General features: G+C 39.2%; 1 protein-coding gene across 1 annotated transcript; it reads right to left on the reverse strand.

Moving 5' to 3' along the window:
• zgc:162171 (uncharacterized protein LOC565931 homolog) lies at positions 1–26,586 on the reverse strand. Its single transcript, XM_028815730.2, has 3 exons — positions 25,898–26,586; positions 12,462–12,742; positions 1–889 (listed from the first exon to the last, which is right to left on the reverse strand). Exons 1-3 carry the CDS (start codon positions 26,115–26,117, stop codon positions 728–730), a joined length of 663 nt encoding a protein of 220 aa, XP_028671563.1. The 5' UTR covers positions 26,118–26,586; the 3' UTR covers positions 1–727.
• Positions 26,587–27,376: the final 790 nt, after the last annotated feature.

Consider the following 27,376-nt stretch of genomic DNA (forward strand, 5'->3'; position numbering starts at 1 on the left):
TTTGACAACAGATACACAAGAGAGCTTTCACTGGTTTTAATTCCCGAAATACTGTGACAAATATGCAGCTTAGTTTGCAGATCATATAAAGAGGTAGTCTAAAATGTGGCAGTCAGAGCCCTGAGGTGAAGCAGGAGACGAGTCACCCCAATATCTGGTGGCCAGGGACAACAGAGGTAAAGCGACTGAAGGCAAAGAGAAAATGCAAAACGTGTAGAGAGTGGCAGGCACACTGCGGACGTGGCACTTGTAAGGGCGTAGACCTCAAAATTCCACTGATCTGAATCAGTTGTGGATGCGAGGAAGGATGAGGCTCACAGGCCGGCGCAGTTCTCATGAAGAAACACATCCATTCAAAACTGAAAGCAAACGACACTTGGACACCCAGAACAAACCCCACCCCACCTGTGTTCTTTGGCATCACTTCTCAGCTCATTGGGACAGAAATCAAACCTAAGAAAATCCATCAGCCTGACTGTCAATTCCAGGATGATGGGGCTTCCTCATTCTCAGTCCTCTCCCTGCAGAGGCTTTGACATTATCAGTGTGAGCAACTCTCCTGAAAGCACAGAGCTCGACCTCCTCAACCTCTGGTGACTGCCCAGTATAGCGGGTTTCAGGTTTGTGACTACAAAGAGCAATAAACAGACCCAGCACCTCAAGGGCCTTCAGAAGATCAGCAATTGGTTCTTCATCCAAAAAATTTGCCATTTTTATTAAGTCCTTGTCAGAACTTGAAGCAGATGGCGCAGTTGCTGCTACTGTCTTTAGTATTGTTGTTGAGACCTGGCAGAATGACATCGGGATCCATCTCTGCTGCCATACCGTCATCTTGGGAGAGAATATTTTCAACCAGACAGTGGGCCGCTTCTTCAATGTTGGTATTCTCCTGCATGAAGACAGAATAATAAATAAATAAAATAGATAGATCTAAATACATAAATAAATACTGTATATACTCATGGATAAGTTCTCCCGCGGATAAGTTAGGACTTGATTTTACCGTATAATTTCTGGTATTTTATAATGTCGGCCGTATAAGTCGAATGTGGAAAACTCACGCTATTGGTCCAAGAGATTATATAATATGCTAACAGCCACCTGAGAGAGAAACCACAGGACACACTGCCTTTTTCATCTATGTGGGTGTGGCAATTCACTGTATCACCGTGTGCACCTCTCTCTCTCTCTCTCTCTCTCTCTCGCTATTGGGCCTACGTCACCACACGGTAATACCCAAACTATTTCGAAGCAACGTTTGTACTGAATTATGTTTTTTGTATCTCACACCCTCATACACCTTTATCATCAGAGCATCCCTTATTTACGATGGAGCGCTCAATCAGAAGAAAATATGAAGCCGATTTTAAATTAAATATCGTTGAAGTAGCGAAAGAAATCGGTGACTGGGCTGCTGCAACAAAATTCGATGCATCTGAAAAACTGATGCGAGATTAGAGGAGGCAAGAAGATATAAAGCAAAAAATAAATAAATAGTCGCATTTTTGAACAGACGTATAAGTCTGATTTTATGATAATTTTTCGGTATATAAATAAAAATGAAAACCTGCTGGTTTAAATGAAGCAAGCAGTTTAAATGAGGCCAAATGTATAAAAATAAAATTGTCTGTGTGTTTGCCAATCATTTGTGAAGGGACTTTTTTTTTTTTTTTTTTTTGCGTGTGTGGTTCAATTGGTTCAACATAAAATAAAGAATAATTGGTGTAGCAGGGAGAGGATTATAATGCACGGCTGGCAACCCAAAAATAAGTTGCCGATACAGGGACTACAATTCCCATCATGCATCAGGAAAGCTGATGGGAAGACACAGTTATCAGTGGGTGCAAACTTTTGTACTGGCCAAAGTGGGATCTTACCCAAGAACACAGGCACAGGGTTTTCTTCTCACTTTTATTATCTCGCTTGAGTACATCATTTTGTCTCATTGTGCGTTGTGTTCAGTCATGTTAAATTTCCGAAAAGACAGTTGAGCAGTTTATTTTCATCTAGACCAAACAACCTTTTTTTCCTCTCCTTGCAACCCAATTTTACCTTTTGTGTGTCTATGTGACCCACAATCGCCACAGAGCAAACCTGGACTCACATTTTAAGAAAACACTGATCCAGAACCTTTTCTGTGAAATACTGTACATGGATTTGAAAAGGGTAAACACTGTTATCAAACCCTTAATTTTATTCTTTATCAACCCCTCCCCCCCCAAAAAATGTAAACTCCAAAACACACATTTTAGTAAGCTCTACAGTTGCAAAATCGCACATGTGACCAAGTTTAGCATCGATTTACAGGTAACTGCGCAGTTTTTCTCACGCTTACAAATGATTATATGATATCATATTATACATAACCAATAGAGTAAGATTCAGGCTGCTGGACAAGGCCAGTGGCAGCCTGCTCCGTGTGGGTTAAACGTACAGATTGAAATGTCACTGCCTGTGTACACTCTGAAGTGAGCGGACGACTGCACATTTTTAATCAAAACAAAACCTTTCATTTTTGAAAAGGCAAAGGCTCTTGTACACCCAAATACTGTTAATAAGTGCGAAAGGGATAAGCTATGATGAAACAGAATGAAACACAATTTTCTAGTGCCTGCCGAGTCGCCATTCAGAATATGGTAGGAGGAGAACACCATGTTTTTAAGACAGTCATAAGACCAGAAAAGATTTATGGAGCTGAGACATGGGCAGTAAACAGAGCACAGGAGAAGAAGTTAGATGTGGCAGAAACGAGAATGTTGAGATGGGGATGCAGTTGTACAATTTAAACAGATTTTAATTTTCATGGGAATTGTTACATATGCATAATAGAATTATTTTACATTACAGCAAGTAATTAACCATATTAAAAAACAGTAAAACATTTGAAAGTAAATTATGTTTCAAGTTGCATTAGAGTTATTCATTGATAATACGATTTTGTTCCGTCTGGCTTTGAAATTAACAAGCAAATACTTTTTAAAACTTACACTTTTACTGTAAAACTTCAGGAAAAACAATTTTTTTTAATTAAATTTTTGTCAATATTGCATTGAATTTTGATTCTGTGTTTGGACTTTCATCAGGACAACACAACGTACAACTTCCCGTGATTAAATTTTGTTTCCTCCTCTCTATTAAATAAAACGACTTTTTCAAATGTTTGGCTCGGAGATATTTTAATGGTCTTTGCAAAAGCTATTCTAATGTGAAACTGTTAACATTTTAATATGAATGGCATATCAGGAGCTCCTTTGTTGTGTAATGTTATCCGCGGAGGATGTACTACATTACCTTTCCTGGATACATCCTTCTTTCTACAGTAATTTGTGCAGTGGAAGACCGGATGGTGTTAATGATTGTAGTTATTCTTCGGGATATTGTAAGTTGATGTTTTCACCACCAACTGTTTCAGCATAGTCTATTTGCTGTGTAACCGATCAACATTTTTGGTGTTAACTCTTTTAGGGCTGATGTCGACTTTTGTCAAAAGGAGGAGTTGATGATGGTAATCGACTGTAAACTATGACAAAACCAACTTATGATGTTTTAGTTGGACTCTCGTTCCTAGAAGGAAAGTTAGATTCATTAGTTTGACCGAGATTTCCTGCACTCGTGTGAGTAGCAAGGCGCAAACAATGGTAAAAATGGCACTGACATCTGGCGAGAGATCAAAACACAAACAAAAACATTCAGTGGATGACGTTTTGCCTAATATCTCTGAACTGGACTATGACTTGTCGGACTCCGATTTTGATACAAGTGATTGAAAACGAATGTGAGGTTCCAGCTTCAGCTGATTGGTACCCAGCTAATCGTACTGACAATGTTCGCCAGGGAGGACTGCCACGTAACAATGAGAATAGGTAGAAACCAGATTGCAACGCACTGCGACTTTGTTCCAGCCACGCAAAGACAGCCTAGCAGCAAGCCTGCCGCATAATCTTGGGAAACTGGCAGCCACAGCATGCAGCAACAGACGTTTTATGTTGATTTCTGTGTGAAACCATTGCTTTTCAGAAACTATGTTTTTTGGAAAAAATATTCAGCCCTCAAAAAGTTAATTTGTTTGAGTTCATTGTTTCTCGCTGTTAGGATTGCCTTTGTACTAATTTTTTTCTGTAGATAACCCTTCGTGATGAAATTCTTCAATAAGATTTGGACATAATACATCTTCTTTCATTGGGGACTTAAAGTGGTGAAAATGTTAAAATTTATAAGAGCTGAAAGAGCAGAAAATGTCTCTGTGAAAAGCATTCACACAAAATGAGAGGTGAGATTACCGTCTGCGTGGTTGAAAATGGTCGAGAGGAGGGCATGACTTGAAAATATCTCATGGCCAAGGTCTCAACTCAAATCTTCCAAAAAGATTTTTTTATTATAATAGAGAGGTATGGACCACCCTGTATATTGAAGAAGAGGTATGGACATGTGATGAGGACGCAAGTACAGGGGAAAAGAAAACAAGGGAGGCCAATTTTGAGGTGGATGGATAAAGTAAAAGAAGAAATGAAGGAAAAGGGCTTGACTGGTGAGCAGATGCAGGACTGAGCTGTTTGGAGAAGGTGGATCAAGCATAGCGACCCCACATAGAAGTTGGAAAGAGAAAGAACAAGACATTTTTTCCAGTTGATTTTATGATGAGGCCACTTATAATTTTAGGTTTTGATACTAGTAGAGCATTGTGATTTGTGGTAATTTTAAATCAATATACAGTAGATACATACTTAGAGAATCTTTTTAAAATCTCCCTCAGAAATGTCCACAAAGTTTTTACTGAGTTTGATGGGGCACAAAAAGCAAGGCAGTGCCCCACGGGTTCCAAACCATTTTTGTCAAAATCAGCACCTCCTGTAACATTTCAAGACACTTCGGTTTCCTTTAGTTGTCCTCAAATCCTTACTCTGGTCATTACAGAAATTCTTTATCTCACACGCTTTGACGTTCCTTCATCATTCACCCCACACAACAGGACCAACCTGATGATTTAGTCAGTCTGGACCCCGACATAATATGTGCCAGGTTACCAAACTTTATGATAGCAAATTGTTAAACTGTGCAAAGAAGCTCAAGTTATCTTTTTACATATGAAGATTTTAATAATTGCCCTTTAAGTGTAAATATTTTGAGTAGATGAGTCAAACAAGCTTATCATTTATTGTGTATTTATACTGTAATTTTCATGCAGAAAAATACAGAATTGTATTAAGTCATACACAGGGCACATTTGTGCAGACCTGCCAAAAACTAAGAGAAGCAGTAAAATAAATTAAATGGATTTTAAAACATGTGATACCCGTACCACACGGGCAGGGCGAATGTGTCTAACTGGCATGGCTTAACTCAGTGAGGCAATCTTTCCAGTGTGGCTGCCAGGCAATTTGTCAGTGAGGAAGGGACACGGCAGAAAGAACAGATGCCTCATTCACTATTGAGATGAGGAGCAGACCATTGCTAAGTATACCGAAGAGGATTTTGCTCATTTAAATGCAATGCTGGTTTCAGATCAGCAGCTCAAATATATTGTGCTGAACAGCCCCCTCTGCCAAGTGGTCTGTGTAGGATGAAGGGAGTCAGAAATGAAATGGAAAGCAAAGCTCCAACCAGATGAGGGCACCAAAACAGCATGGAGTTCAGAAAGCTGCCTTACAGTTGGGTTGCCATGTCAAAACATCACATGTACAGAGTGTAGTGAAATTCTTGCTTGCATTTCTGACCAATATGCATCATGCCACCACTCTCCAGTACTTTGTAAACAAGAATGTATTAAAATACAAAACTTGCTATAAGAACAACTTATTCCTGCTGCTTCAATCCCATTATCTGATACTTTGTAGGAAAAAAAAAAAAAAAAGAACAGACTGGCAGCCAAAGGGACATTTATCAGTCAGAAGTGTACACTTTTAAAAAGACCTTTCTCCATGATGCAGCACAGATAAGTCACCGGTTACTGGAGCCAGCTGCATTTGTCAACAAACTTTGTCTGAAATGTTGCATTTGTTCGCACACAAGAAAGCACCTTTCATAACTTTAAAAGAAACAGAGGTACAATGAACATTATTAAACTTAAATAAAAGAGCTATTTGCCGATGACATTAGTGGGACTCTGTAAAAAGGTACAAAAAGACGGAAGTTGCATAAGCATGTAAATTTGATTACACCAAGAAATCATAATTTATATTTCCAGGATGATCCAAAAGTGGATTTATCTGAAAGGACTTGGCTTAGTTTAGAGAGGCAGCATTATGGTGCATGAATTAGTGCTGCTAGTCCCCGGCTTCAGAACACTGCATGCGTCACTTTTTCCCCCCATGTCTGCACGGATTGGTCTCTTGGTATTCCTAACCCTAAAACACACACAGGTGGGGCTGATTACCGACTGTACATCACTATGGTGTGAGTGACTGTGCCCTGTAAGTTGACAGCTGTCCTTGCGCTAAGTGTGTCCCTCCGCCCATTTGCCAACTCCTGGCACACCTGGCTTGGTTGTTGCCAATGCTGTTGGCACAGCTGCTAATTCCTTGCTACCCCATATGTCGATTATTCAGTAGGTTTAGAATTGACTCATCTTTCTAAAGAATTGGATCAAGCAGATGGCACAGAAAAGTCAATGTATGTCTAAAAATGTCTAAACACCACAACAGTGGTAGGATCTTCTCTTAAGGATTTTAAAACAGTCAGTCCTTCTTTCAACTCTGATCCAGGTCCTAAACCCACACCACATGGCCTACTAACAACAGTATGTTACATTCCTCATCTCCTTGTATCCAAATACTAGTTTTAATTATCAGGTTTGTGCAACACAAACTAAAGCAAATAGGAAAGAAAAAAAATCGTTTGTACTAATCACTCAGCAGAATGGTACAATCCAGAAAACTTGGTGCCAGGCTCAGAGTATCCAAGCCTGACCACAAACAGAAAAAAAAAGAAAAAAGTTTATTAATAACCACAACCCACAATACAGCCTTAAAATGTCAAGCATTTTCTGGGGCTGAAGCCAAGACATCCATTTCAGTAACATTAAGATAACATACAGTTGGGCCAAGTAAAGCTGAACGTCGGTCATGCACTTTCCAACCTGAAAATTCCTCCCAATCAAATTAATCTTTGGTGTCCGATACTAAAACATATGTTGTAGGTAATGGAGGAGTGAAAGATATTTATGAAAGACAACCAAAAGAGAAACTTGGAAGATGATAAAAATGTTCATTCACACAGACACCATACTCTCTATAGCTGGACACAAATATCCCTTCATCCACTACCACATTCAAATTAAAGATGAAATAAAAACACAACATATTCGGACATTCCAGTTTCTTCCTGGACGGCAGTGTTATCAAACATGAGGAGATATCACCCATTAAGGATTTCAGAACTACAGTTACCAGACTGGAATTTTCACACCTAAAAATTACTAAGGCAGCACCATGTGGGGCAGTTTTCTTTTTTGCACTTAAAATTAAACCGAAAGGTGTTGTTTACAGGGTTAAAGCTTCACACAAATTCACCCAGTTTACTTTTACAAAGACTTCACATTAATCCTGCATTGCTGACCGTGTGGTCTGTTACCTGAAAGACTCACAATAATCTCAAATTATCTTATTGAAACTTTCCCAATCTTTTGGGAAAATGCCAGAACCAATCGAATTATTCCAATCAATGATCGTCTTGCCCACTTGACAGCACCATACCAGTATTTCTGTGTTGTTGTAGTCAAACAGAATGATATTAACTCTTTGTTGGTAGTGAGGACTAAAGGCTAATTTATATACATTACAAACTGCTTAACGGTTTTGCAAAATTCTGTTGTCTTACTGCAGATTACATGGATAATTTCAACAAAACAGCCAGGAGAGGGAACTCTGAAAGATGAAGGAAGAGCGAGATTTGAGAAATCCAAAGTAGATTCCACTGGGGGACAAATTTTTTCACAAGGTTTGCTTCCTGAAACAATGTTTGGTGATTATGTTAGACAGTTTCAAGTTAAACACAAATATAATTTCAGATTGACTGTATCACAAAGGAATTTGGAGAAACTTGAAATTAACGTGTATTGAATTTAGTGTGTTTGATCACTTAATGATGCCGACAAATTGCATCAGCTTAAGTGAGCTAAAAATGTTTTGCTGCCGATTTGTGCCGAGTATCTGATACGTCTTATTTCAGTGTCTAACTAGTCAGCCAGCACTGATGGATTCCACTTGCCCCAATACCAATTTTTCATTGCTGAAAAGGTGAAAGGTGAAACATTGTACCATGCACAATGCTACTGACGGTACCAAGATTTGCAGGTAACAAGTACTGTTAATATTTTTTTTTTTTTTTTTGTTCTTTATTTCGCCTTATACAATTTCTTGTATTAGGAATTTGTTAGTTTTCGCATACCCCATGGGGTCAGAGCGCAAGGGCTGCCATTGTACAGCGCCCCTGGAGCAATTGAAGGTTAAGGGCCTTGCTCAAGGGCCCAGCAGAGTAGGATCTCTTTTGGTAGTGACGGGGATTCGAACCGGCAACCTTCGGGATACCAGAGCAGATCCTTAGCCTCAGAGCCACCACTCCGCCCTATTATATACCTATTTGGTATTAATAACAGAAAATTAATTTTACCAGTATGATGCACTTTATGGTTTTGTATGATTGAAGCATGTGGTCTAGCTGCATGTAGTTTGGTCCTCTCTACTAGCCAAGAAAATTCTCAACGCCATCCTCTCCATCCAACATCCTTTCCTTTGGCCCCACAAACAGATTTTCAAACCTCTTGCCATCGATAATGTGTATGATTTGTAGACCAAAAAATGCCTTTCTTAATCTTATCATCAATTATTAGTGGAAATATCAGTCTCAAATATGGAAAAATATCTTTGTAGTGTCACCAAGTGGTTGGGTCAGCAGCACAGCTGTCACATTTGGAAATAAAACAGAAGTACTTGGCATTTTTGACTACTATTAGAATTAGAATCACTTTTATTCGCCAGTACTTAATGTACAGGAATTTGACTTGGTAGATTTGGAGCTGCTTATAACAGAACACAAAATCACATATAAATAACATAAACAGCACAAGTTAAAAAGAAAATGTTCATACAAAGTTATTGAACAGTGCAATTATAAAGGAGATGTACAAATGATGATGTCCAAGTGAAAGTCTGAGTGTGTATGCATGTGCACACACATACATGTACATACTGTATACTGCACACACACACACACACACCTTCACACAGTATATGACAGAACACATGAATATACAAAGAAGTCAGGCTAAATTACTGGTTTGACGGGGCTATGGTTCTGGGAAAGAAACTACTGAGGTGTCTGTTAGTTTTAGTTTTAATTGACCTGAAGCGTTTACCAGAGGGGAGTTTTTGGAGTAAGTGATGAGCTGGGTGATATGAGTCCATGGTGATCCTTTTGACATGGTTAGTGACACGAAATGTATACAGGTCTGCCACAGATGGATGAGCACAATCAAATGTATTCTCAGCAGACCTTACAACATGCTATAATTCATTTTAGGAGCATACTGTTACTGAACCAAACCAGACAAAAATGGAGAAAGTGATTACACTTTCAATTATGGCTTTGTAAAATTGAAATAGGATTGGTTGAGAAATATTTAATTTCTTTGGTTGGTGTAGAAGTACAACCTCTGCCGAGCCTTTTTAGTGATGGAGGTGGTGTTAATATCCCAGCCGAGTGTGTTTGTGATAATTGTGCCCAAAAACATGAAGGACTCCACCATACCATCTGCAGAATCACTAATGTCTAGTGGGAGAGGTTATAACTGCTGTCCATGAAAGTGAATGATCATTTCCACTGTCTTAAAGGTATTGTTGGAAGCACACCAAGACACAAGATGAGACACCTCTTTTCCCTAAGGTGTTTCGTTGCCATTAGTAATTAGACCAATAATGATGGTGTCATCAGTAAACTTACCGGTTTTTACTGAAGGATCAGTGGACCTGCAGTCATTGGTGTACAGAGAATAAAGTAAGGGAGATTGGGGTGTTAGTACATAGTCTTGAGGGGAACCTTTGCTAATATGGAGACAGTCAGAGGGGTGGGAGCCCACATTAATGCGTTGTTTTTGGTTTGCTAGAAAACAAATCCATTTACAGATGGAAGGATTCAGTTCTGTCTGTAGAGGTTTAGTTAACAACAGTTCAGGGACAATAGTGTTAAAAGCTGAAGTCTACAAACAGTATTCTGGCATAAGTTCCTTTACAGTCCAGATGCTCCAGCACAAAGTGAAGGCCCATGCTAATGGCATTGTCCACAGATTAATTTGCTTGATATGTAAACTGAAGAGGACCAAGAACAATAGTAGTAACAGACTTCAGATGGGTTAGAACAAGCCATTCAAATAATTTTCATTAGAACTGAAGTAAGAGCAATAGGCCTGTAATCAGTGAGGCAGCTTATTTAAATCACTTTTGGGAATGAGAACAGGAACTCCTAGTAGTAATGCCACTGCTTTTAGATCATCACAGATGTGCTGGTTGTAGCTGTTGTACTGTATATGTATAATTATAATGCAAGAAGAAATCCCAAAAATAGGCATTTGCAAAACAGTAAACAATAGGAAAATTTAAAGGTGACTTTTGTGGTGAGCAGGCCAAAATCCATACGATGCACCCAAAAGTGTCCAGGAAGCAAAATCTTTTCTTTTTGGTGTTCACCAACACCCACATGCCTCATGAATACCATACATTTTAAATTCCACGGGAGAGGTACACATTGAGGTAACATGCAGCATTTGGGGCAAGCACTACAAAACAAAATGTCAGCACAGTATGTCCGTGATAATGACCATGTTCACTTTCCAAAACTGAAAACAGTGACCAGATAAAGTGAAAAACTTCACTTACACTGTATTTGTAGAAATTATGGAGAAGCAGACTTTGAAATGTAATTCCTAGATGTACAAGAACTTCCAGAAATGTAACATAATTCCTTTCATGAAATTGTGTTCTCCTTGACGCCATGCATCACTTCGCTCTCTCCTGGCAAGTGCGCAACACTAAAAAGTGAAACCGTTCGCCAGCAGGTGAAGGGTAACCCTGAAACTAATTTTCTAAAGTTATACTGGTCATTTCAGGGACACAGTCTGCAAGATGGACTCTAATGATGCACTTCTACTCATGTCACAGTTAAGGCTGTCCTATATCAAATGATTTCTCTGTACTATGTAAGCATATTATACTGAGCTCAAGTCAACAAACAAATGCCAAATATTGCGGGGAAATTACAGCTTACAGCTAACAAGCTAAGTGTCATTTATGTTGATTTGGAAGACTTGATTCCTTTACAGGAAATTTTGCTTTGTTGCACAATGAACATCATTTGAATTTTCTTCTATACTGTCTTAGCTCTAGGACCTAAATGTTGCCAAAGACACTGAAAATTATCCAGGAACTCTTGATCAAACATATAGACAAGCAATTAGCTGCATATCTGGTAGAGAGCTAATAGGTAATAACCATGCAAAGAGGTTAGTCGGTCTATAACTCACTTACTTGGAGAACGGAATGAGTTACAGCAAACAAGCTTTTAGAGAGGTGTGGGAAAATTACAGCCAACAAATTAAGTGTCGTTTATGTTGATTTCTGCAGTGTTACTCTCTATTTCATTATCAAATGTCAACATGGCTCTTTTAGGGGAAAAAAATGGGAGGACTTCTGCAACAACATATCAGATTTTCTAATGCTGTACTTCCTAACCTGGCCATGGAAATATTTCATTACAATTTCAAGCAGATGGATTTTTCACAACACTTGCGGGCCAAACAGATTCCTTTGATGAGATGGCCTAATGATTAGTCAGTGCGGTTAATGTTCAGAATCTCAAAAAACTAAGCAGAAATTTATTATAATTAAACACTGCATCATGTACTATGGCCTCCAATATCCTAGTAGGCCCTAGAACAAAGCATACATATAAAAAGAAGAACACTTTGCCTTTATTCTGTATTGTGCTCATAATTAAATGGTCACAACATGGCTGATCCTCCAGTATTGCCAAATTCTTGTGTTTTGTTTAAATGTACACGCTCTCTTTATCATATTTTCTCAATACCATCTTTTATTACAATCAGTTTTGTCACATGTACATAGTGCATTCCAGTGCCACGATGAACAATAGTGGACTTCAATTATGTAACATAAAAGTTTAGGGGTATGAATAAAGCTATCATTAAGAAAACTAAGCTATCTGGGACAGTTAAGGTATATATATACTGTATTTACAATGTGAAGTTTGTGTTTGAGGAACGTCCCAGTGAAACCCATTACACTAGTGTCAGAAGTGGGATTACTGTCTGTGCATTAATTACAACTTTAGGAGTATTAGGAGGATTGAGTGTAAAAGCTTGGTGTTTTTCATTAAAATATGTTAATTTGATGTCAGCCGCAGGTTCATATCCTCTTTATTATTTACATCATTTTTGGATTAAAGTGTCTTACCTTGGCAGAGGTTTCAAAGCAGCCAACAAAGCCATGTTCTTTACAGAAGGGTTCTAGTCTGGGCAGCTGGGGGATCAGACCTTCTCGAACTTGATCGGCTTTGTTAGCCAACAGGACAGCAGGCACAGGTTTTCCATTGGAAAGGGTCACTTTGGAGTCAAGGTCAGCTTTCCATTTGAGCACAGCTTCAAACGTTGATGCTCTTGTTACATCAAAGACAATAAAAGCTCCAACGGCCTCTCTGTAATAGACCCGAGTCATGTTTCCATAGCGCTCTTGACCTGCAAAGAGGAAATTTGCCTTCAGTTAGCTGAAATGAACATGAAACACACCATCATCTGTCCTACAGATAAACCCAAACACTTTGGTCTTGTCTTCTGCTTTCATACCAAGTCTACTGTAATTCAGAGTCAAGGAAAGCACTTATTTCAACTTTCCCCATAGGTGGACACAGATCATGGAGCTTAACATGGGGACATTTTTGGAGCTTTCCTTTTAGACGGAAGGAATCCAGATTCTTTAAGCTTTCACAGAAACACTAGCATGTATTCCTTTACGTTCTTCTGCTTTCAACAACTGACCTTGTCCATCACAATAGAATTAAATACAATCTTGTTTTTCAGTTTCTTGATTTTAGCTTTTTTGGCAATTAGAATGAACATAATACAACTACCTTGTTACTAACATTCTCTTTAGAAATGCTTACGTGAAAGAAAGAACAGACACACATTTCTACTAAAGTATAACGAAAGATCAAAATCAAAGCAAAAATGGCCGTTTCAACTAGATTAGTCATGGCAGATGATGTACATTTATGTCAGAACCCAACACTGTTAAGCAATAGAAGAAAGGAAAAATAAAAACATGCATTGACACCAAAACTAAAACTAAAAATCCAGTGTTCCAAATGACTTAAGAGAGTTACATATACGATTGGATATGTACAGTGTATGCAACCACCATGGTTACCCAATTCACTAATCTAATTTCACATTACACTTTTGATGCTATGTAAGTAGAACTCATTAAGGGGACTCTTGAAAGCATAATGGCCATCCACAACCTTCTTCAAGACCAGTGTATCGATGCCTTCTACCTTCTAATTATTAATAAAGCGGAACTAATTCTGGAGGGATCTCTGGCTCAGGTTAGGAAGATTTACTACTTCTCATTGAATCCTAGGTCATTTCAAATGCTGTCCATATTCTCTTTGACAAGCCCTGCAGCTGTACCTCTTTGACACTGCACAGGCTGAAGCCAATGCTACTCCCACACGACATATGTAAAACACCAACTTCAAACTCCGCTCTCCTCCTGAAATGCAGAGACCCACTAACACAACTTTGCTATGGCTGAGCAGTTGCTATAATTCTCTGTTCACTGATCTGCTAGAACAAACATGTCAACAGGCACCCATGTGACACTTAAAAGGCACATCACTCCTCTGATAACTGTAGGGCTTGGGAGCACATGACTGCAACAAGGCAAACAGATTTTTCTAAAGCATAATGGCAGTTAGAGCAGAATATTGTTTAAAGAAAATGCCGAAACTGGCCCAAATAGTTTCTTTGGTAGTAAAATAATGGTCAAGGAGGAAATTAAGTATATTAGGAATGGTAAGAAGGAAATAATATTAACAGAAAAGGAAAAAAGCAAATGCTCTCAATTCATATTTTTCTGAAAGTTTCACATGTAAAGAGCTTTATAATTCTCAGTAGTCACAGTAGCTATTAAGGACATTCTAAGTAGTTTGGAAATTAGAGAGAGAAGTGCGGATAGGATTAGAAAGAATGAAATCACTGGAACTGGATAACTGGAAATCACCATAAACTAGTGCAAACATTAAAAAAAAAAAAAAAGTCCTACTACCTAAGAGTTTTGATTATGCAGATCCAAGTAACTACAAGGCACGAAAGCATAATGTACAGTAATAATAGTAATATTGTCACATGAACAGGGTACAATGAAATTTTTACCTGTGTGTTCAAAATAAAAGACATCACCACTATCCAGTAGCAAGACAAGTAAGAACACAATAAAATGTGTACCTCGCTCACTGGCACATTAACTGACTTACAAAAGCAGTGCCCTCAGAGTGATTTTCTTATAAGATATTGGTACTGATAATTTGGACCATGGAAAAAAGGTTAAATTGCTATAATTTATTTCTTTTGCTTTTCTTCTGTACCCTCTGCTCAGTGCCTTGAGATTACATAAAAACACAATATAATTAAGAGATGCTTTCAATAAAACCAGACATTTATACATATCCCAAGCATATGTCACACCAAACCAAATACAGTAAAAAAGTTAACAGTTTTTCATGAGGATTTACTGCTTTAAGGAACAGGAACTGAAATTAAGATGGCAATGTTCTTGGTTAAGGTCAACAAGCATGATTGGAAATTTCTGGCAATTCATTCTCTTCTTACTTGTTAACCTCAAGCAAGAACTGGATAACAAGCAAGATTATGAGTGAGCATGCATTGTGTGTGTGTTTGTGTGTGTGATATCTTGCTGGGTCATAGCTTGATGCCCAGTCCTGGGTAGGTTCTAGATTTGTGGCCAGTGCTGTCATGTTAGGCACCACATGCCTGCAATTCTGAAGTGGATAAGCAGGTTATAAAAAAGGATGCATGGATGGATTTTAATCAGGTTTGCTTTTTCATAAGACCTAAGATGAATTGATTACCATTTCTGTCTTATCTACAGTATACATGCTTTAATCTTGTATGCTACAAGTCTTGTTGTGGCAGTAAACTGTTGTGGTTTACTGCTTTTTTTTTTTTTTTTTTTTAAAATACCCACCAAGTATAACACTTACTGACAATCTCTTTTGGTCATTGTGCATGAAGTCTTTTTATTTTTCTTATTTATACTTGGGTGGCACAGTGGCAAGGGCCAACCTGTGAATCCAGTGCCTTAGCTTGAACTCGAACGGCCAGTCTTTGTGTGTGTGAATGTGTAAAATCTCCTAATGCCGGTGGGTGTTTTCCTTCTAGTAGTCTGCTTTTCCTCCCACACAAGTACCCACATTCAAATTGGCTCTCTGGGCACTTGCATGAGTGGGCCCTATAATGGAATGGCACCCTGCCCAGAGCTGTTTTGTGCCCAGTGCTGCTAGGATAGGCTCCAGGCTCCTGTGACTCTGAAATGGATTAAGAACCTTTGCAAGTACCAAGGGATGTCATGTCGTTTATATTTTTCACAGCTAATTCACTTCATGTAGAGAAGATTAACTAAACAAGTCACTTACTCAGACACTTATAATTTTAACATAAATGTGAATCAAAGGACTTTCCAGCACAAAATCCACACAGGTGGAATTTTTCAGCTCTCTCACTTAGTTAAAACAATGAGGACGGTGTGTCTGGTCTCAGGATGCAACAGATAAGCCTGATTTAGAATGAGTCACCTATTACACAAAGAGCTACAAAACAAACACAAAAATAATCAATTCGGATGGCAGCTACAGCAAAAAGGACTTGCCTGATGTCAGATTAAAGTTAATAAATAAATGCAGCAAACATACATGGTAATATGTTTGAAACCATGTGCTTAGGTCTCTTTCATTTACAAAACTAATCGGAATGCAAAAGATACCAAGCTCAAAAAAGCAGAAGTGAACCAGCCACAGGAGCACTTTCCTTTTTAAGGCTACCACTTTGTTTTAAAAGGGAAATTATAAATATATTTTTTTTAACTCAGAATTTTAAGATGCACTTTTAAATGATTTAATCAAGTTCTTTTTTGAATAGACCAAAAGAGTTTAAATAAAAGGACTTAATACTATATGTATGTGGATTACCTACAGATGAGCTGGCAAATCAAATGGCACTATTCTAACATAATCTGAATGTATTTCAAAACCAGTCTTATTTGAGAGAAAAATCTGACATTTGCTAGTATATGTTACTTCACTCTACTTTTGGCATCAGGTTTTTCAAGACGTGCTATGGAAAAACTGCTGTATTCTGCAGATTTCTTTTTGCACAATACTTCCACAATCAGCCTTTTTACAATTTTGAATTATTAGCTTGTATCATCACTAATCAGAACTTTCTACTCCACTGCTCTGCTTTTTTGATCTACAGTTGTACCAAGAACAGAATTTTAAACACTGTTCCAGCAACTTAAATGTAAGCTTCTGTTTCAGTTACCCTTGAACCAGAGATGCTGGATTTTCTGTTTTATGCTAAAACTGTTAACTATACACTGTTCAAACTAGTGTGGTGCTGAGGAGTCACCCGTTGGACAGCTGCACTTGGGTCCTAATCTGGGACCCTGAGGTGGTTCGTCATGTGGTGGGTGCAGCAACACGCTGTATCAGTACATGCTGCCAACCTCTCTCTTTCTCTGTCTCTCTATTATATACTAGCCATCCCCCACTGCTGTAGTGAAACAGGACAAACTTTAAAAATCAATAAACAAAAAGGTATCACTAGCTAGCGGAGGCAAGGAACACTCCATAACACACATGTAGACCAACTCCCCACTCCCGACGTCACGCTTCCCCTTCCCCTCTGCCCATAGCCTCTGTCTCAGATTAGCACGAATATATCGCTCCTGCAAGCAAACTATGATTCTTATCAAGATGAAAGAAGTCACAAAATGAACCGGAAGGTTCAAGCAAATTCTAGAAAAAAACCCAATCTAAATCCATTAAGTAGTTCTGTCATTCACTGGCTAAGCAGAGGTAAGAAGCACCCCGAGGCTGGCATGTGAGGAGGACCCCCGCCTCCCTCCCCTCGGCCCACTGTGTGTCTCTCAGATTCACACAGATAAATTGGTACTGCAAGCGAACTATGATACATGGCACAATGAGAGAAGTCACAAAATCAACTGGAATGTTCAAGCAAATTATAGAAAAAAAAAACAGAAATAAATCCAATAAGTAGTTCTCTCATGAAAAGTGGACAGAAATTGGATTTTATATATACATCTACACAGCACTGTAGCATACAAAAGCTGGTTTCCTTAAACATTATGGAAAAATCATATTTTGGTTTAGTTTTTAACACTTTTAAAATTACCATTTTAGAGGCCATTTACAGTGTCCGCAAAACAAATTTAGCTATCTCAATTAACACTTTTAGGAGGCTGCTCCCTTGGTACATAATGCCTATAACAAAAGCGTAATGAAAAATGATTAAGGATATTTGTATTGTATTTGATGTGCACAACCACTGTTTCCATCCGCAGCATTTAACCAATTTCACACACTTCAAATATAAGCAGCTCTGTGCGCTCTAAATGTCTTCCACCAACTGCATTTTTAAAAACTAACTACGGCCTACACTAGTTTTCTTGTGATATGTTTTAATAATTTGCTATGCATTTTTTGTTAACTTGACAGTTTCCGGATAAATACTTTAATTCATTATTACAGATTGTTTTTAGCTGCTGTGTATAAAAGCATCTGCTAAATAATTACAATAAACAGGAAATACTTAAAGATCATTACAATGCAATATTTAGTTGCTTCGGTTGCTTTAATTGTGAAACACAAATATACTCATAGTGACTCAATTTCTATAACAGAGAGATTGTCGATGACTTCACTTCTTTTGAGCTCAAGGACCAAAAAGCTGCATACCAGTAACAGCCATGTTTAATGGTATCATGATTTTGTTTTGGTTTGGTTTCATATATGCATTACAGGTGGTATGAAGAGTTCAAGTTCCACTGATCTCTTTGATCACTTTGTATGCACAGACAATACGGTTTTGTGAAGGGCTGTACTTTCAAGTGTCACTTTCATTTGAAGTCACAGGCACCTCATGCTTTACAGATGCACCGGAAGCAAAAATATAAAAATAATAATAAACCATAAAAAAACAGATGTAAAGTAGAAACATATATGTATCACCTAGAGCCTTTAGCCCATGTTCATACATATTTGAATAGTTATTTTTAATATGAATATTCAAACCTTAATTTTTGGCTAATTGGTTGGCATGACAGTCAATCTATCAACTGCAATTTGATGGCAGTATATAAGAATGGAAGAGAAGAAAAAAAAAACCAGATCCATGCATGATAAATATAAAAATGATTATTGCCTTGTAGCAGTGATGGAGCAAGTAATAACTCAGCCAGAAACAGTCTACTGATATCTTTTCAGATAAACAGAAGAGGATGATGTGATAATACAAATAGCATGTGAACTAACTAAAAATACAATTAATAGCCTGCCACATGTTTAATCTGAGTGGTCATATAATTCCATTTTGAGTGAGGTACATTTGAAATATGGGTAGAACAACAACAAATCTAAAATGGAAATTCACAACACAAGTACAAGAGGATCAGTATTTAAGGTACTTGTACCTTTAACAGCCAGAGGCTAAACTGGTGTTTCTTATTCCCGTGACTACGGGGGTTTCCATGTTCACCAGTTTTGCATTCAGATGTATATTCTTGTTTTAACTCAGCTTATTTAATTAGAAAGCTTGTTTCAGCTCACAGTCTGTCAACTCAGAAATGCCAAAACTGTGCTTTACATTTTAAAGCCACAAGTGCATTAGCAGGTGATACGCTGAAATATTTTTGTGTGTTTAGATATGCTAGTATTTTTTTATATTTGTTCTAATAATTGATACCTATGACAGTTAAATGAAATAATTAAGTGGAACTTTGAAAAAATAGAACTAAAATACATACAACTCCATAACAAACAGAATGTATAAATATAGATCTGACAGTCCATCTGCTCCCTATTCATCACCACAATGTTTGAGCTAAAGTGACAAATCTTTGTAAAGTGAATTCCTTTGATCCTAAAGTGACATATGGAGCCCCCATATAGAAAGACGGATATTCATCAGTCCTACATTTCACCAGAAAGTGACAGATCCCCCTACAGGTTGCAGATAACAGACAGAATACACTGAAATACGCCAGGAATTTGCTGAAGTTAAATGGTAAGCTTTAGTAAGGAATAAACCAATCCTTGTTTAACAAAAAACAAATTCTTTTCAAATACATTTTTAATACATGCTTAGTGCATGTTGCAACCTCAGAAGCCAAATTTCCTAAGGATCCTAAAAGCTTTTTACATTTAGTTTTCTTTAGGTTATTTTACACTGTTGTTCAGTCAATTCAAGAATTATTAAAGAATTTCTTTGTGAACACTTGCAACAACTTCAGAAACCATGAACGACATTGTAGGCCTAAAACTTACAGAGTTGGCATTATCAATCTGCAAACACAGAATCAGCTACCCAGAGATGGCACTACATACTGTTTAAGTCCAGTGACACTATCATCAGTAGCCAGCAGGCTATGTTTTATCCAATGGAGATCCTTTTCTGGAGCCACCTAATAGGCTACTGTATAAGTTAATATTTAAAACTGAATCTCCAATTATCAAGTGCACTCTTGATCCTCCTAAATTATGTTATTGGACCAGACTACGTGTTTAGGACTTCATGCCAAATGTTATGGAGTGACAGCATTAGGAGACGGTGTCAGAGCTAATGTAATTACTCCATACATTCCTCCGGTATACACTGACATGACTTTCAATTTCAAATGACTTTAAGATCCTACAACAACAACAAGTAACTATGAAACATGCGATACACTACATGCACAGCATCTTAAACTATTTGAATTAAATATATACAATAGGATTTCAGTCTAAGTTTTTATAAATGTATTATAAACCTGAGCAACTCTAGGTACTGTACTTAAAGCTAGCTCTTTATAAAAGACCAGGATATAAAAATTTGAACTCATATGCTACAGCGATGGTCTGGTGTCTTCTCTAGAATTGTTTCCTGTCTTGTGCCTAATGCTGTCAGGTAAACTCCATTAACCCCCCCCCCCCCCAACCTCCCCCCCACAACCTGCAAATCTCAAACTGATTACGTGGGCCTGGCCTGAGAAATGTAACATTACATTATGGTATGCTATAGTGTTTTTCTCAGTCTACATATAAAGAGGTGTCCAGTTAACCTAGAAATTCACATCAATATGTGAAAAATTGAAATAAATACTCAACTGTGGAACTGAAGAAGTTGCAGCACTAGACGTTCTCCATGACCCAAGCCAAAGAATATCGAAAAGAGTCAGAACTGAGAAATCTGTAGTACAGATTAAGTGTAAAGAATGTCTGTTCCTAGGGATGCACCGATACCGAAACGGGTATCTGGTATCGGCCTCGATACCACATTTTCTAAAGTACTCGTACTCGTTAAAAGTCCCCCGATACCACGGTCTGAGAAATGTCTGTTTGAGCGGCGTGTAAGGGGTTAATCACAGGCGCCGAGTGCCCGCCCCCAGGCCCCGGCTGCAGCTCAGAGCGGGGAGAAGGCGAGGCGAGAGATGTCAGCCGTGTGGAACTATTTCAAAGTGAATGAAGACGACAAAACAAAGGCGGACTGCAAATTGTGCTCAGCGAAATTGTCCAGAGGAGGCTCAAAAGGTAGCGCATTTAACACAAGTAATTTAATCAAGCACCTAAAATCCCAACACGACAACGAGTACAAAGAGTTTACCCACGCTTCTAAACCAACACAACCCACGCTGCAGCAAACTCTTGCAAGACGAGAGAAAATGTCCAGAGACAATCCACGTGCTGTGAAAATAACACAGGCAATTATCGAGTACATTGCATTGAGTGCCCAGCCACTCTCGGAGGTAGAAAATGTGGGATTCCTGCGTCTCCTCCATGTTCTGGTGCCCAGATATGATGTCCCAAGCCGCCGCTACATGACTGACACGGAGCTGCCTAAACTACACGACTCCGTGAAAAAACATATCCACAGCCTACTGCAAGCCTCCTCTGCGTTTAGTTTCACCACGGATATTTGGACAAGCAGTGTTAGCCCCGTGTCGCTAATTAGCCTAACCTCCCAGTGGATAGACGAGAGTTTCTTGTTTTTTTTTTGTTAAGTTATATGACTAAAGCTGTTACCTGTAAATTTAAATCATGTTTTTATTAAGTACTCAGTATCGGCAAGTACTCGGTATTAGTGAGTACTGAAATGCAAGTACTCGTACTCGTTTTCCAAAAAAGTGGTATCGGTGCATCCCTATCTGTACCTCCATAAGCCTTCTTTCAGTTCCTAAAATCCTCAACAAAGCTATAACAACCAACAGTAAAAAAAAAAAAAAAAGAACGAACATAATACATCCAAGTGGGAAGTGGAGGTCAGGATTATGATAAAGTCCAGCTTTATCTGGCCAAATCCACAGTTCAGATTTATTTACTTCTGAAATTAGTTTCAGTGCAAAAATTCCACTATCTGTTAAGAATCGGGAATAAGAATCCTGTACAAATGAAGGGTTCAAATTAACCAGACCTTTAAGAAACTACAAAAAAAGACCAAAATTAGCAAAGCCAACTGTACCATTACATGGTAGTATAGCTTGAAGTCCTCTTCTGGGCTTACTTTCTGTTTTATCTCTGACTACTAACTAGGTAATGATGGTGAACAATCACACAAAAGCACATTTAGGCTTGGTTTGCTGTCCTGCCACAGCACAATCAGTCGATGATTTTGCAATATTTTCCACACTGACCATGACACATACAGTACATCTGAGAAATACAAATGTACACAATTCAAGTGCTTGGAATCATATACTGAGTCAACGGCCACCCAAGTGGCCTTACAGTTTCAAAATAAAGATTGATCGAGCACTGACCCTCTTTTCCTAGTGTCCAGTCTTGGCTCCCCTAACCTGGCTAAACATATCACTCTGCTCCATGTGCATATAAAGACTTATTATTATTACTTTGCATTTTCTTAGAATTTCATAATGCTGTATATACTTGTTCCTTTTTTTATATTTTATAGAAGATATTTTTGTTGGTGTTCAAAATATTTTGTTTTGCTTTGTAGTCGCTTTTCATTTTGTGCTATCATCTAACAATGCTATATTTGCAATTAACATGCAGCATGTAACACTTGGGTGACACAGAGGTTGTGCTGCTGCCTTGCAGTAAGGAGACCAGGGTTTGTGTCCCGAGTCCTCCCTATGTGAAATTTGCATGTTCTCCCCATATCTGTGTGGGTTTCCTCTCACTGCCCAAAGACATGCAGGTTAGGTGAACTGGCAACACTGAATCGGCCCTAGTGTGTGTTCAGCCTGCAATGGAATAGCACCCACTCCAGGGTTTGTTCTTTCCTTGTGCCCTATGCTCGCTGGAAAAGGCTCCAGCAAAACTCCCCTGCAACCCTAGTCCGAATTATGTGGGTTAAAAAAAAAAAAAAAAAAGACTTTTAAGCAGAAGGTGTTTATAAAGGATGGCACAGTGGTACAGGGAAAGCCACATTATACACCCTCATGCAGAATTGGGTTTAACTTTATGATGCTTTTAATGGTGCTTTTTAAAACATTATAATGAAATCCTGCAGAACACTGGAGTAGACACCACTCTGTCAAACTGTTTATATACAAACTAGGGGGTTCGCCCCCTGCTCGCTTTGCCCGCCAACCCGCCCCCCCAGCCTGCGCTACGCGGCAGCCACTTCGTGTCTCTGCCACTCGCAATATGAAGAGGGGGGCTAAACACCCCCTAAGGAGATGCAGTCGCTCCTCCGAAACCCCCTCTTAAACAGTAATACAATGGGAAACAAATAAATTTTTTTTTTTTACCTCCTCTTTGCTCGATCAGCTGCTGGATTGCTGCCTCTGCCGTGCCACGTGATCTGCATCTCGCGTGGTGCTTTGAACATTTGAAAGCCTGTACAGCAGCTTTCCTATTCTTTGTCCTTTATTTCTGGCCCCGGGCATGGTTAAATCTCTTGGCACAAAGTCTCATCTCGCAGGACATGAGTTCTTGATATTTTTTAGTTTATAATTTAGAAACAGAATAAGAATCTGAAAATCTAACAACATCACATTAAAGTTCGATAAATTCTGAAAACAATGATACCAAACATATATATGTAGGCGACATAAAACGTCTGGGGGGGCACGGAAACCTCGGAGGGGGTGCCAAAGTGGCGAGTGCCAGGGTGCAGGTCGAAGGGGGGAGCGTTGCCTGTACAAAGTGAGAAGAGACACCAAGTGGTGGCATCAAGGCAACATCTCCGTCCCTTGTTCTAGCTTGTGTTTTGCAGGACCGGACCTTGGACTGGAGTGTGTCGGCTCGCCGCCATAGGAGACCTGCCCTCGTGGGACGGGCCGCTGGCCCATACGGGTCTCAGCTGACAGAGGGGACATGTGGCAGGTGGCTGTGCCCAGCCGGGATGCCGAGAAGGACCGGGAGAGGGACTATGACTCCCTCAGAACACGAGAGGGCAGCTGCCCTGGTCTGTATGGCGGCCATGGGAATTGAGCATGGAAACTCAACCCTATAGGGGCCCATGTCCACTGCCAGGACGTGCCCTGAAGACTATGAAGCACTGGACATCAGCACTTCTGCCACACCCGAAGGTGCTGGCAGAAGGAATACCGGGGACACCTGGAGTGCTTCCGGGTGCTCATGCAGCACTTCCGCCACACCAGGAAGTGCCGCAGGAAGCTTATCAGAGGGCACCTGGAGCACGTCCGGTAGAGATAAAAGGGGCCACCTCCCTCCAGTCGTCAGCTGGAGTCGGGTAGAAGAGGACTAAGCTTGGAGGAGAGGAGAGGAGTGGAGGCAGTGAAGAGAGGACAGGATTGTGACAGGCCTGGACTGAGGGTGTGTGGTGCAGGGACACTGGGTTGTGTGCGGGACTGTTACTCACTGTAAATAAACGTGTGGTGGTGTTTGAACTATTGGTGTCTGCCGGTCTGTGTCGAAGCTGGTCTTTCCAGAATATATATAAAAAAGAGAGAGAGAGAGAGATTGCAGATTATGTGGGGTTTTGTGTTTTTATTGAATGGCGCTTAGTATTTTATCATTATTATACATATAAATATACCACACCTGTGCTAGTTATCAAAATGTACAAGAAAATTAAATGAGCCTTGTGGAGACAATCCAGAAATCCACTATCAAGTTCATTAAACCTGGACTTAAGCAACCCAGTTAACAGAGAGGTGCCCAGTGAATTAAACTAGTGTGCCTACTTGCAATGCCTTTTGATGACACGTACAGTCACCCTGCAATTTTCTTTACAAATTTTTTTTTTTTTTTTTTTAAAGAAAAAAGAAAAACACAACCACATCCAAGGTCAATTAAATAGATGTCTTGGGATGACTGACTCATCATCCTGATTTTGGCACTTTCAAAGATGTTAATTATGACTACGTGAGAACAGAGCTTTCAGTCAGATTCTGAATTGTACTCTTGGCCCTTGGGATAATGAATGCAGTTAAGTACATCATACAAAATAAAGATTTATCGCTGGCCTAGAATTATTTAAAACTAATAACGCAACCCACATATGAGTAGCATGTCTATGTCTATGCTATTATCAAAATATGTTGAACCATAAATCACCAATGATGCCTGCAGCTGGCATATGATGGCTCTGACCAAATTTCTTGTGAAAATGCTTCCTAAAGCAAACACCCAAAAATCAATGTGGAATTAAATTTGTGAAAAAGGAAGACCACACTCCCGCTGAGCAAATAGGCTTGACCAATAACATGCAAAATGCACTGAACAGCAAGCCCACTCAACAGCTTAGCAGTTAAATCTGGACGCTGCACTGTGAGAAAAGGGCCCACTTGCCTGCCAGAGAGTCAGAGGCCTTGAAGTTATTAAGAAAAATGTAAGTAAGTGGAAGAAGTGAAAGCTACAATTCTGCCCTCTGTGATGGCACATACAGCACGTAGATTACAAACTGATGATTAATGAAAAAATGGCCAGAGGACTCAGGCTGGAGCATAATATTTATGGTGCTTGGTTAGGCATACGCAACTTGTGATGCCAGTAGAAAACAAGGCATGTGACTTATAAACTTTGTTATACATACTTATGTATATTTTGCATATTTACAGATTTGTTTATATCACGCTCCAGTTAATAAATGCTTTTTAATGCTTCCTACAAAACCAATTCCACGCTTTAAACAAACACACACTTCATAATGTGCAGGACTCATAATTAGAATATGAAACGAGTAAAAATGAAAATTAAGGAGACAAGGGAAAGTCGGTAAAAATAGAAATGTTGGACTGAGCCCTGGAATAAATACAAAAGATGGGTGTGGGGGCAAAAAATTCTGATAAATGGAAGAGTAACAAGGCAAGACCGAACTAGAGAAAACAAAACCTGAGAATGAGTAATTCAAGTTGTGAAGAGAAAAGTCATTAAACGTTGAATCGGTAATTTAAAAAGTGATAGATGTAATAATAATAGCAGGCTTAAGAGTAGTCAGGGTGAAAAAGTCTGAAGGATTAAAGAAAGCATAAATGTCCGCATTAAAAAACACTTTCAAATATAATTTCTGAAAGAACATGGGGAATGCCGGAAACGACAATTTACATGTTAGCGGAATAAGGGGCTGAGGCAGGGCAGACAAAGAGGGGAGGTGGACTCAGTTTCTTACCCGCAATATCCCAGAGCTGAAGCCGGATGACTGTATGCTCGTCCCAGCTAAGGACCTTCAAGGCAAAGTCCACCCCTATAGTGGCACGGTAATGCTGGGAGAAGATCTGGTGGACGTAGCGCTTGATGAACGAGGTCTTGCCAACTCCTAGGTCTCCAATCACTAACACCTTGAACAAATACTCCTTCTGCTGTGGTGGTGGCGGCGGCTGCTGCTGCATCTCTGCTGGCAACGTTGCAACTGCGAGGATGAATTCTTCCAGAAAAGCAAGGGAAAAAGGGGGAAGAGGAGAACGCAACCGCGTCTGTGCTCAAAATTCAATGGACAGCATCTTCGGGTGAACAGACGTTGACTTCTTTGCTTCTGATGCACTCTTTTCTCCGTACAATAAAATGGGATGCGGATACCAATCTATTTGGAAGCTCTATTCGCTCCTGTCAGTCTGCATCGCTTCAGTTGTCGGTCCTTAGGCTTTCGTCTTTTAACGACAAACGTTTCCTAGCAGGCTGCCATGTTAACTCTGCTGTCAGATGTCTGTTGCTTTTTTCATACTCCGCGTGTAGCAACTCGTGATCTGTCACAACTCTTAGGCATCGTCTTTTCAACTATTTTCTCCTCTTGCCACGACATTTATTCTGGTCAGCTGGAGTTTTGCAGCATTCAGTCACACCCCCCACTCCTTACTGACTGCGTGGTTTGCCGCAAAGTCGACTGGGATTTGTAGTTTAACAAGGCGTGGCGAAGTCAACGCCTTGTTACTTACCTCAACCAAAGCTGTAGTTCTGTCTCACATCGGTAGTTTGAAAGGCAATACCTGCTGAGCGTGATACGGCTAACATAGGAGTCGGCGTTTTGATACGCTAATTTAACTTTGAAATGGCTTTTGTATGTTCGTGCAAATTCGCCGTGTGGGGGATGGGAAGGTATAAGTATTGTACGAAAAGAAAATAGGCATATTTTGAAGATGAAGCGCGAAAGGCAGTTTCCGTTATTGAATGAAACTAATTTTACATAATGCTGATGTTGCAAATTGATGTACCCACAGGACGTTTTCTTGTTTATCGCTTTTAACGGTTTAGAATATTTATTGAGGCTAAGCTTATCACTGACGGGAGCCCACGCCACCACTTAAAGTGACACTTTTAGCAAATGTGTTACTTATTTGTTAAATTCAGTAGGATTTTGTCAGATTGTCAAAGGTCCAACTCATAATCATAACCACACATTAGATTTAATTATAACTTACAAAGTTGAAATTCCAAATTTAAATATAACTCCATTAAATGATGTTATTTCCGATCATACGTTTGATTTAGTCCTGCCCTTGCCAACGCACAGATTAAAACAAAGACAGGGCGACATCTAGATTGTAATTCTGCTTCAAAATGTATAGATACTTTGAGTAAGTCGAGAGTAATTGTGGAAAACCATTTAGATCATTTAACATCAAATGTAAATGTAGAAAACAATTTAGATCAG

Source organism: Erpetoichthys calabaricus, chromosome 12 (assembly GCF_900747795.2).
Source record: "Erpetoichthys calabaricus chromosome 12, fErpCal1.3, whole genome shotgun sequence".
Taxonomy (NCBI): Eukaryota; Metazoa; Chordata; class Cladistia; order Polypteriformes; family Polypteridae; genus Erpetoichthys; species Erpetoichthys calabaricus.

Excerpts from the sequence above, each read along its gene's own strand:
- zgc:162171 (XM_028815730.2), bottom strand. The coding sequence starts at position 26,117 with ATGCAGCAGCAGCCGCCGCCACCACCACAGCAGAAGGAGTATTTGTTC. Across the intron at positions 12,743-25,897 it reads TCAGCTCTGGGATATTGCGG|GTCAAGAGCGCTATGGAAAC; the intron begins GTAAGAAACTGA and ends TCCTCTTTGCAG. Across the intron at positions 890-12,461 it reads GCTTTGAAACCTCTGCCAAG|GAGAATACCAACATTGAAGA; the intron begins GTAAGACACTTT and ends GTCTTCATGCAG.